Source organism: Diadema antillarum, unplaced genomic scaffold, assembly GCF_040938485.1.
Source record: "Diadema antillarum isolate AM-2024a unplaced genomic scaffold, OU_Dant_1.0 seq00000389_RagTag, whole genome shotgun sequence".
In the NCBI taxonomy this organism is placed as follows: domain Eukaryota; kingdom Metazoa; phylum Echinodermata; class Echinoidea; order Diadematoida; family Diadematidae; genus Diadema; species Diadema antillarum.
The window spans coordinates 320,148-333,254 of NW_027271386.1; the positions used below are offsets into that span (position 1 = coordinate 320,148).

Consider the following 13,107-nt stretch of genomic DNA (forward strand, 5'->3'; position numbering starts at 1 on the left):
CGACAATTTTGCAATGTTTCAAGAAATTTTGCAACTTTCAAAAAGCCTTCAGGGTGTCTTTCCATCCACGACGCGATTTTTGTCGAGCCCATCGGAGGTGCGGGGAGACTAAGGGAACGCCTGCGGCGTCTGTCCGTCCGTCGTCCATCCGTCCGTCCGTCGTCTGTCCGTAACGCTACAAAAACTTCAATAACTCTTTACTCTGAGCTTCAATTGCAATCAAACTTCATGGGAAGAGGGGTCATACAAATTTTCACATTTCGCCATATATAAAGGTCACCTCAAGGTCAAAGGTCACAGGCAGGGGTCAACGAAATTTAAGGACTCAATGTTAAGTTTTTATGGCACATTTCTTTTTTGCCATAAATTTTTACTCTTTTATATCTCTTTTTTTAATCTGCTATGTCCCATTCGCGTACAATTTCTTCTACGCGAATGGGCGAGACATATTATGGCACTTGCCTTGTTCATCCTATGGTTTAATACTGCACCATTATATAAACATCATGTATTATTATTTGTAAAACTTGACTTTGCCACTTATATCAACAGTAGAACGTTGAAACGAAGCAGGGATTTATGTATTTTTTTAAAAGCACACACTTAACAAATTGAAATCGATCAGTAGCCCCTAAATACTCAGCAACTATAAATAGGAAGACGTGAGCAGAAATACGCAAACATTGACACAATACGAAATGATGGTATTTGCGTGTGTGTATTAACTGTAAATCGTAAAATCGCAAAAGTCTCGACTAAATTGAACATAATTATGATCGAGCAGAGGTTGCAGATAACAGGACAAAAGCACTTATGTGAGAGCTATTACGGCAGGGCCGTCTGGTACAGCAATGAAAACGTTGAAGAGGCTACCCTGGATAAAGAAGACCGTATTATTGTTATACGTAGTATAGTAGTAGGAGTAGTAGAACTTTCCTTTTCCCAGAGGGCTATAGGCTTTCTTATAGTCGGTATAGAAAACAATGCCCATATGTACAGTATGGATATCAGTTTAGGCAGTGCAAATGTCCATGTACCACTTTATGTCAAATATCATACTATGCAATTAAAATGTACCGTAGACAAGTACATATCCCATTACATTGAGTCATGTTCCATAAGGGCAATCAAACGTCAAATGTCCTTAGTCTTTGAGCCCCTGTCACACTTTGCCGGATAGGCCCATCGTACAAGAAACGGGCAATATTTTGCTCATCCGTTATTCAAATCGTCAATCCGGTGGAGAGAGTGCAAAGTTTCCGTTTTAGAGGAGCGTACATGTACGGTTTAGGGGTCGGGCATGACGAAGAACGCACCTGGGGCGATTGTGTACAGGACAGTGGAACGTGCGCAAATGCATTAGAAACGAATATGAACTGCTTGCCCACAGGACAAAACGCACGAGGAGCAAATAGGAGAAGCATGAGACGTACATCGAACGTCAGAGATCCATTGACGTGACGGCTATCGTGCTATAGATTTATTGTATCATCTTGGAGCGTCCACCACTCCTCCAGTTCTGCTTCTACTACCTCTACACTTCACTTCACATCTCATACCCGCTCCCATCAATATGCCAAAGGGTCGAAGGCCAAGACTTAGCTTCCTCCTCAATATGGTGGCTATATACTTGTTGCTAGACCTTTGACACTACTTTCTTCATTTTGGTCCTAAATATTACTTACATGCATATTTACCAAAACGTTTCTCGCTTGCATACATACTTTCATACATGCCTGATGTTACTTCACAGATTTAACCTTCTTTTGCTTTTTATGCCTCCGCCACGAAGTGGTGCCGGAGGCATTATGTTTTCGGGTTGTCCGTCCGTCCGTCCGTCCGTCCTTCCGTCCGTCCGTAATGAATTTTGTGGACAGGGTAACTACCAAAACCTTTTGAGGTATCCTAATGAAACTTGGCATGTATGTGTATTAGGGGGTGAAGTTGTGCCTATCAACTTTTGGGTGCACATGCTCAAGGTCAAAGGTCAAAAGGTCAAGGTCAAATGCTTAAAATTTTACTATTTCCCCCATATCTATGCAATGCCTGAAGATATTTTCTTGAAACTTAGAGTATACATGTACTACCCAATTAAGATTCTCTGGTGAAAGTTTGGGGTCATGAAGTCAAAAGGTCAAAGGTCAAAAGGTCAAGTAAAATGTTAAAATTTCACTTTTTTCTCTGTATCTTGGAAATTGTTCAAGGTATCTTCATGGAACATAGTGTATATGCATCTACGGACTGGCAGTGGTTATCTAGGGAATTTAGGGTTCATGGGGTCAAAGGTCAGGGGTCAAAGGTCAAGGGCAATACTTCAAAATCTTACTATTTTCCTTATATTTATGCAATGCCAGCAGGATATTTTTTTTTAACTTGATGTATGCATGTCTAACCCAATAGAGATTCTCTGGGATTTTTTTTTTTGCCAAGAAGGTCAAAGGTCAAAAGGTCAAAGATCAAGTGAAAGTGCTGAACTTACTTTTTTCTCCATATCTCGGAAGTGGCTCAAGTTATCTTGAAACTTAGTACATGTTGAATTTATGTATGTTCTGCCTGACAGTGCTTCTATTGATGAAAATGATAACAATTTACTGTTCAATACAGAAATTGCGCTTTTTCTCCATACAGGTGTACCTTGAAAATTACTCAGTGCATAAACTTATGAAATGGTCAAAGTCAAGTTAAAGTTCTTAAATCCCCAAATACATGCTCTACTATTCATCCAATTAAACATAGGTCAAGGAAGGTAAACATTCAATACATTTGTGACAAACATGTCATTTTAATATTTTGCCAATTTTGTGAAAATGTAATCACACATTGTCCACATGTACTATAGACCTATTAGGAGAATCATGCATTATGGCGGAGGCATACCAGTCGCCATAGCGACATTTCTAGTTCTTTTTGTTTTTTATTGATTTTTTCAGACGTTCTCTATGACGATTAACAGCTGGATGAACGTTGATTTTCTCAAGTAAAGGCGCATGATTATTCTTCATTGAACTCATACATTGTATTTGAAGATCCTGAAGTCATAGAACATTTGACTGCATTCAGAATACCAATGTCAGCAATACATTTTCCAAAGTTTGGACAATTGACTCAAGGTTTGAAGCAGTCACTATTTCCTCTCAAACAGTTTCTGTGATACATCAAATCAGATGCATCGCAGTAAGATGGCTCATTTAGATTTCCTAATGCTATTCGAACCTTGACGTCATGGGTTTTAATTTTGATGGCTTGTACTAATTGTCTCACTTTCAACTAAAAATTCACTCACAACTTTTAACCTGTAAATATCCAACAGTTTAGCTCAGCCGATGCCCAGTCATATCGAATATATTTCATTGCCCCATGATGACGAATCTGATCAAGGCTGCCCATTTTGGTGGTATAACCTACAACTAGTGTATTATAGGTGATAACGATGCTTCTCTAAATTTGTTCACATCTCTCCTCATGATTAACAACAATCTTACACCAGCCATGATAGTAAACTGACTGAAAATGTTGCTTATCCGAAAGATTTGTTGTCCTGTCGCAGAGAGGTGAGAAGTTTGGGGTTTTTTTTTTCTCCCAGGAAGATGATGGTCTTTCCGACCTTGAAAAATATGATGCATTATGCTTTCTTTTTGATGTACCTTTCACCTTTTCACCTGAAACACAACATTTGCATGGTAAAGTTGGGGAGACTTGGCAAAATGGTTCGAATCTGTTTCGCCTTTGTGTCTATGACAATTGGTCGTACAAACCGAATTGCCTGTGTCTTTAAGACCAATTTGCCACTTCTTGGGCTGCATCTGCCTTCTCTGTTGCTTGTGTTGCCCCCTCCTGCAGGCGGCAATATACTTTTGGAGGGCCATGTTGGCATTTTGCAGAATCAGATCTGCCTATAAGGCTGCCCTGGATGTATAGCTTGGAGCCGGTGGCAGTTTATAGAGACAGAGAGGCATTAAATGAAAAGGGCGAGGTCCTATTTAGACGTTCTTTATGTCCTTGCAGGAGTCAATTGCATAGCAAGGCTGGTGGCCCATTCTCAGTAAAAGCGTTCAAATACGGAACTTTGGTGTCGCCGACATTCCATGACAGTTTGCGGTTCCCTGAAACCTATTAGATACTATTTAAATGTTTATAATATATCACGAAGACTTTATTTGTTGAAAATAAACACGATCAAATGCGGTTGTCTGCCTTTTTGTATAAAATTTTGCTGTTAAACTTCGTTAAGACCCCCAAAACGCAGTGTCGCCGGCTATTTCAGAATTATGTTTTATTGCTCCTCTCCGTCCACAAACACACTTTCCAAATATCATTTGCATGGACGATGAGCATATCATATGTGCTAATCACAATACTCAAAAAGTTCAAAAATTTTTATTGACTTCTTTTTTATAGCCTTTTGAAACCTGTCGCCAAGTTCACCGCCAGATACGTTACCAGTTTCTTTAGTGTTACAGCATTGCGAAAATAACAAGACTATGCAATGACCATGTGTATATGAAACCCTGAGGATATACTTCATACATTGCAAGTACTTAAATTTTTTGTACAACAGCTCTTTATTGAGAATACGGTATACAATGTTTGAAATATCGGTTTTCTACACTTTTTATTTGGACATATACGTTACATACTTTTCACGCCACCCACTGCGACAGATATTGCAATGTCAGACAAATTGTATATTATACATTACTCCTCGGAATGACGCATCGATTCAACATTACAGTTTAGTACAAATGAGAAATATTTGGTAGATATCGCTCTCATAATAATATGATCGACCATATACGTTACCACAGATACGTTACCCCAGATACGTGACCGAATTTTGTGCTCATTGGTCTTGTTCTTTCTGGGGATCAAATCTGGTCAAAATTCATCCCTACACATTACATGCTTCGTTTTGTTGGACCTCAGGATTATATTTTTACACCAAAAGGACAGAGAGGTGAAAAAGAGCAACACTTCCACATGATTTTTCTTTCTGTTTCAGTGTCTCACAACTTAATGCCAAGTTTTCCGACAGATATATCCGTTACCACATAATCAAAATGCTGAAAAGAAATTGTAAGTGTTTTTACAAATAAATCGTTGTGTGCTCATAAACTCCAAAGTTCTATTCTATAAAACCCAGCCACTTTCATATTCTATGCAAAAACTTTGAACGTTTATTTCACAAGACGAAGCTAAGATTCAGCATATCAGTTTTTTTGCTTTTCAGATTTAGCAGATACGTTACGTATAATTCAGGGCACCCACGGTGACAAATAAAGTTATGTAAAACAAAGTGTTCATAAAACAATTCTGCATAGAATGACGCTTCCATAAAAAATTAAAGTTATGTTCAAATGAAGAATATTCAGTAGAAATTGCTTTGTAAATCCACCGACAGATTCATTTACGGTACGCCAGATACGTTACCAAACTTTGAAAGAGTAAAAAGTAGTTTATGAAACGCTTCCGAGAAAAGTTTCAGTGTTCTGTTGCATATTTATTCTAGTGTTTTTCAACATATGAAGAACTACTAAAGATTCATTGATAAGTTGAACAATTATTTATTCATTTTCATTAAAAGGGATGAGCCAAATACGTTACCATAGGTCAAACAACTGTTTAGCATATAGACTTCATAGAGACTGTACCTATTTCCTTCGAAGTGCCTGCAAAAATATATTTTTTAAACCTTGTTTGCGTTATCCATCAAAACTTAATGAATATTTATAGTCAGATGGATAAATACATTCAGACGGAAGATTAGAATATTCTGTGAATGAAGAATTCAGCTTTCACATTTAGGGCTCTTTTCCACTACATTTCATAGTTTAAATATTACGTACAATGTTTAAAATGGTTAATTTGGGCTTACATCATTCATTTTTACATCAATTCATGAGGTAAATAATTAAACAGGTGATATCTATTAATTTATACACAACTAAAATTATTACTTATATATTACCAGATACGTTACCAAAGGTGATTCGATGTTTTTCAATAGTTATTTCCCCAGGAAAGCAATTCATATTTGTTTCCTGTGGAAAGTCCAGATCGGATCGTTCCCTTGGCATGATTTGTGGGATTCGAAACTTTATTTGTAAGCGAAATTTGCTAAAAATACAAAGTGAATCTTAAGGTTATATTTCATTTCAGCAAAAAACATACTGCAACCTACCACACAGAAGTACTTTCTACCAATAGCAAGGGATGACAACATCTTTACCTCTTGAAAAAAACCCAATATCTTTAGGGGGGACAGATGTCTTTTCCTGAACAGAAATTGGATCAAAACAATAAATTTAATTCAATGTTAGAAGTCCATTACAACATGTAAATTTGCGGTAACGTATCTGATTGGTGATCAAAAATCATATATGATGCTCTATTTCAATTCATTTTTACTCAATGAATGGCCATCATTTAGAATGTTCCACTTTTTGTTTCGTATTTGACCGGTTTTGAAGTTACCGAAAACACATCTTTGAATGTATTACTTTGTGGTTCATTTTTCGGTTTTACTCACATGGAATTGAACACTTAATCTGAGAATGGCCCTGGTATATATTCGTCAAACATTAGCTTCATTTCCTGTTTATATAACTTATCAGTTATAACCGTCCTATCCGTTTGTCATCGGTAACTACATGCGTTTTCCCCGGCAATTGTCATGTGGCTATGCCGTTGTTATGCGTGCGATGTGCTGTGTATACTTAGTCGTTTTATCCGTTCCATCTCTTGCAGCAACGGCTTTTACAGGAGGCCTAGCGGATAGAAACGCATGGAAAACGACAAAGTACAGTACAGATACAGGAGAAAACGTGCAACTATAGGACAAGGGTCGGATCGCGCGAACCGTTTTTGGCGAGGAAAAACTTTAGGCCCGCACAAAGTTTTCTTGCCGCTCTGACGGAAATCAGCGGAAGATAAAATCAATGTCCATCCAAATGATAAAAAGGACGTGAAACGCATTTGAACATATGTCAACGGATGCCAAAAATCGATCTTCGTTTTCCATGCGTTTGCCTTATCCGGCAAAGTGTGACAGGGGCATTACCAGTGGTTACTTGAACCGCATAAAACCACAATTTGACATACATTTATTGTATTGGGTAGTAGTTTTATGACTCCGCCACGAAGTGATGCCGGAGGCGTTATGCATCGGGGTGTCCGTCCGTCCGTCCTTCAGTCCGTAATCAATTTTGTGGACAGCATAATTAAAAACTGGTTGAGGTATCCTAATGAAACTTGGCATTTATATGTAAGAGTGAGCGAAGTTGTGCCTATCAACTTTTGGGTGCACATGCTCAAGGTCAAGGTCAAGTGCTCGAAATTTCACTATTTCCCCCATATCTACGCAATGTCTGAAGGTATTTTCTTGAAATTTAGTGTATAGATGTAGTACCAAATAAAAATTCTCCAGAGAGAGTTTTGGATTATGAGGTCAAAGGTCGAAGGTCAAGTCAAAATATTGAAATTTCACGTTTTTCTCCACATCTCGCAAAGGAATGGTTCAAGGTATCTTTATGGAACTTAGTATCACTTGGGAATTTGGGGGGTGATGGGTCAAAAGTCAGGGGGTCAAAGGTCAAGGTCAACTCCTCAACATGTCACTACTTCCCTCATATTTATGCGATGCCTGCTGGATTTTCCTTGAAACGTGCTATTTACGTGTGTTACCAAATAGAGATTCTGTGGGAACTTTCTTGCCAAAAGGTCAAATGTCAAAGGTCAAGTGAAAGTGCCATATGTCGATTGTGACTCAAGGTATCATGAAATGTAGTACTTTTTTTGGGGGGGGGGCATGTTCTACCTGACAGTGATTCTCTTGGGAACTGTAGGGTCATATGTCAAATGTAAAGGGTCAAAGGCCAGGTTTACATGCTAATATTTTACCATTTGATACTGAAATTACACCTTTTTTTTCCATACCTCCAGCATTACTCAATGCATAAACTTAGGGGTCAAAAGTCAAGTAAAAATCCTCAAATCCCCCAAAATACCTGCACTCTTAGACAATTTAGCCATTCATCCAATTAAACCAAGTTCAAGGAAAGTGAACATTCAACATATTTGTGACAAGCCTGTCATTTTGATATTTTGCCAATCATGTGAAACTGTCATCACACATTGTCAAGACATTGTCCTATAGACCTATTAGGAGAACCATGCATTATGGTGGAGGCATACCAGTCGCCAAAGCGACATTTCTAGTTTAAAGATTTGCCCGATTAAAAAGTCAGTACGAAGTGAATTGTTCTACTAATGTAATGCAATCTGCTTTCACTTAATCTATCCACATACCCAGGACCCGATTCAGTAGCAATGAGCATTGGACGCGCGCATGTCATGGAAACGCTTAAACACATAATAGTAGGGCAGATATGTAACAAAAATTGGTCGAAATGCTCACATCCGGCGGAAAGTATGAAATTTTGCATATAGGGATATTTTGGGGCGCTGATTTCAAATATTGCCGGATCCAAGAGATCTGACCACGGGGTCGGCCGCCATTTTGAATTCCAATATGGCCGCCATCACAAAACAAATTCAAAGATCCCTATCTTCAGTTCTGAATGACCTGTGGCACCAAAATTTGGTACACATGAGCGTTTTGACACATTGAATTTGATGACAGATTGATTCGGAGTGTCTGACAAACATCGAATAGCCGCCATTTTGAATTCCAATATGGCCGCCTCGACGAAATATTCAAAATCCCTATCTCGATTTCTAAGTGGTGAGTGACCCTGAAATTAGGTGTAAACAAGTATTTCAGCATACTGAGTTAAAATATTAACTGATGTGATGTGTCTGACAAACGCAATGCCTGCTATTTTGAATTCCAATGTGGCTACGAAGACAAACATCACGACTAACATTCACGGGCATGTCAAAAAGTGCAGCAAAAAGGAAGTATAATGCACCTTTCACTGACGTCACAATGTAAATACATCAGCGCGCACTCTATCAGTTACAAACGCGCGCTCAATCAGGTAGCCTAATTTACAAACCCGAGATAGAGATTTTCAACACTCCAACAAGGCAAATATGTATAAAAATTCAAATTGGCTGCCGTGCAGCTTGTCAGACATATCAAATAAGTCTGTTATTGAAGTCATCATATCACCATGCTTTTATATATCAAATTCCAATGGCTAATGTCATTCAGAACTGAAGATAGGGATCTTTGACGGCGGCCATATTGGAATTCAAAATGGCGGCCGACCCCGTGGTCAGATCTCTTGAATCCGGCAATTTTTGAAATCAGCGCCTCAAAATACCCGTATATGCAAAATTTCATACTTTCCGCCGGATGTGAGCATCTTTTTCACATATCTGCCCCACTATAATGTGTGGTCAACAATTATTTAAAAGAAAATTTGACATACTTTCACTTTTCTAGCATAACGAAAGAGCACATGACTAACAGCTTTCAGAAAGCAGGGGAATAATTACTACCCTTAACATATGTCAGTCTTAAAGTTGATAGCATGTGTAGTTTTCATGAAAAATGAATTTTTGTAGAATTCCTTCTATATTTTCCTTATATTGTTGTCCACACATGACGTCATAAACTCTAGTATTCTCCTCACCCAACAATTCCAACACCAATTATACTTCAGAAATTCATGACTTTTGCATCTATTGTCCGATTTTCCTCAAACTTTTACTAATGTGTTCTATTAATGTTGCTGCATTCACTCAATCCATATCTATCTTTGAGTTTTGGTTTCCTTTAATCTTTATATCAAGGAGAGCTCGCAATCAGGACGGTGTAAAAGATAAATGACCTGACAAATAATATTTACAAAATGCAAAAGATGAATATAAATTTAGGTACGATGGGGTGATCCATCGACCTTGTTATAGATCAATGCATGCTACAGGGGCGGATCCAGGAATTCCGTAAAGGGGGCGCACGCACATGCACCTGTTTCTGTCAAAAACGTCACAAAAGCATTCTATAAGCGTGCTTTCCTGCTTTGATCTTATCATCATTGCCGACGACCAGCCTTGGATAAAAGCGAGACCTAGCTTTGAGAAATCTAAGAACTACATGCGCAGAAGATAGTAATTCTCTTAAATCAAGAAAAATGCATGTGCAGTTGTAGTGTGCATTTGGAAATTATCGCTCAAGTAATTTCATTTGCGAAATGCGCGTACTTTACAAGAGAAAGTAATTATTTTGACAGGTTGGTTGTGATTTGTACTCTAAATTTCCCCATTTTTCGCAGATTGTTCCAGAGTAAACATGGACAGTAATCGTAGATGACAAGTATGTCCTATCATTAAGCCATGTTACATGCTTGACCACAAGTGTCCACTTCAGTAATTCAGTTTTTGTGACAGGAAAACTGTCATGTTTGCGGGTTTGCTGCTCCCTTTTATCGGTGTTTAGTCAAAGGCAGTTGAGTCTGAAAAGGCACCTCAGCAAAATGGGACCGCAATGAGGGAAATGGTTCTTTTGTCAGTGACAACGTGGATAATGCAGCACGATTGTACAATCGTCATTATCCAAGCTCCCGAATGTACTCATTAAGATGCAGATAATCGAGGGGCGCCGGTGATGATGGGATCAAAGAAAGACCTTCGTTTCTAGTCCATGTGTGTAGTAGGTCAATGCTCGGATGAATACTACTAGTATTTGGTTTTATTAGGTTGTATAATCGAATAGATCGAATAATATAAAACATCACTTAATAGCAATGCTCTGACACTCCAATACTTCCAACTTATCTTTCTGGGTAATATTTTGCATTTTCGTCATTACCCAACTAAAATCGCTATCACAGCTATATCTCCTACATTTCTTATTTGCATATGTCTCCATTTTCGAGTGAAATTCAACAGTTTCTGAAATCGTACGAGTACTGCTTTGTCTTTAACAAAAAAGAAATAATAGAAGATAGGCGCAATATTCCGGATGATTGGATTTTTTCTCTACATTGCTAAAGTCTGAGAATCATTTACATATTCTTAAAGGTAAAACATAGCTCTGGTACGCCTGTAGAACTGTTAAATTTCGCTCCAAGAATGTACACGTATGCCTGGGAAATATGTGAAATAACGCTGTATAATAACAAGATATTCATTGGGTATTCTAGAACTATGTTTTCACTTTAAATCTTTACAAAAGGATTTTTTTTGTCTCAAATTTCAAGGCTAATTCAATCTTTGAGTGAGAATGACGCAAGTTCCCGCTGTGATAGAATAACAAATGGGAAAATCAAGTATATCTGATTTTTCTTGGCATCCTAGACGGGGGACCGTATGACAATAATATATAGGCCAAGTATGCTACATTTTCATTGTTCCGCACACACCTCGCTGATAGAAAGCGTTCTGGTTCGATGGTGTGCGACTTTATGTTCGTTTTGAGGTGCATGGTCACATATAGGTTGTTTGTTTGTTTGTTCATTTCCATCTGAGAAGATGGCTGGATAGCTCATATTCAGCTACGTTAAGCTGGTCTTCCATGGGGTCCAGCTGGATGTGAGGTGCCAGTGGGACCACTTCACCGGGTTATAAACCCCCTGCTCTTTGCGATGAATGAATGAAGCGGGAGTTGTTGAGAGTTGTTACTCTCTCATACACGTTACCTCCATTTTATGTCCTATCCGAGGGACAGAGTGTTTTGCCTCTTGCTATAGAGGCGACGGTATGCTTATACACAATGTTGCTCAGTCCAGACTCGGGCTCGAACCAGGGCCCGTAGGATCGTGAGGCAGACGCGCTACCGACTGAGCCAACTCACCGCCCTTTTGGTTTGCATTACGCGTATTACTATGGTCATAAACTGACGAACCGAGCGATAATGTAATGAATTGTTTGCACGTGTTTGTTGGTTTTTTTCTTGTTTTTTTTTTTTTTTGTTGTTTTTTTTTTGGCGAGACGTGGTTTGAGAACATTTTGTGGTAAGCGAGTTTTGCTTCATTTTCCCATCCTATCCGACGGACACTACATTCTGCATATGACTAGAGAGATAAGAACACAAAATGTGTAGCTTCTTTCTTACCCGAGCGGTTTGATTCTCGGGCGAACACGGTAGCGATCAATGTACCATCCTATAGCATCCGCCTGAGCAATAATACTACAGACCTGACTGGCTGGCGCGCAGGTAATCTTTCATTTCGCACCCGGAGGGGAACTGCAGAACTGTCGGAATCATATCCGCCATCCCACTCCCGCAGTATCCGATAGGCCTATGGGTACCCTCCGCCGTTAATGATCTCCCAATGGCGAAACAAGGAGAGTCAGGGCGGAGGCGCTTATTCATGTTTATGTTCATCAATGCGATGGTTCTGCTCAGCTTGGTCTGGTACTTACTGGAAATGAATGTGTCCCCTACTACACAAGTGGTCAGTGGAAGCAGGTTAGTTTTAGCATGTCGGGCGTCGGTGAAATACAATGCCGACATGACAGCGCTTATATCTGGATTTCCCCGTAGTCTCAAGTTAGGATTGCAGACGTGTTTCACCAGATTTCTGTATCGCACTGACTGTTCAATATAGCAAACCTTTCAAGAAAGAATGTACCTTTAACAAGTTGATGCAATAATGCATCTAAGGCATGCCTTGGTGCTGCTTTTCTATGTTACTTCACCCGTTGTTCCAACAAAGAGCGTGTTATTCTACTAATATTGGAAGGTCACCAGACATCAATGGCAATATTGACCTGAGCTACCGTGGAAACCCAGTATAACGAAATCCTTTGGACCAAGACAATTTGTTCTTTATGTCAGTTATTTTGTTATATCAGTAGTAGTAGTAGTAGTTTATTCTTTAAGAATCACACCCGTCACACGGACGGCCGGCCTAAAAAGGCCTATGAGTGATACATGTGTACATCAAACATTATAAATAATACAAAATATATAAATGAATCATGTAAGACATACAGACAATAAAAAATAATTTAACATAACAAAAGAGAGAATATGGTGGGCTAAATAATACATAAAAGATATTCAGCTGTGGGAATATAATAAATTGTTACGGCACGTTAAAATAAGGTTGGCAAAACTGGCTACTTGACAGCACAGTGACTCTGATGACATTAAAAAAAAGGAATTGTTGGTAAATAGGTAACTGAGGGAAGGTGGGA

The 13,107-nt window shown here is 38.8% G+C and overlaps 1 protein-coding gene across 1 annotated transcript in view; it reads left to right on the forward strand.

The window, feature by feature from the left end:
- The first annotated feature begins 12,239 nt into the window (after nucleotides 1-12,239).
- LOC139731950 (alpha-2,8-sialyltransferase 8B-like) overlaps nucleotides 12,240-13,107 on the forward strand; it is a 50,750-nt gene continuing 49,882 nt past the window's right edge. Inside the window, exon 1 of the mRNA XM_071642821.1 lies at nucleotides 12,240-12,376. Coding sequence (XP_071498922.1) covers nucleotides 12,240-12,376 — 137 coding nt within the window. The remainder of the gene's footprint in view (nucleotides 12,377-13,107) is intronic.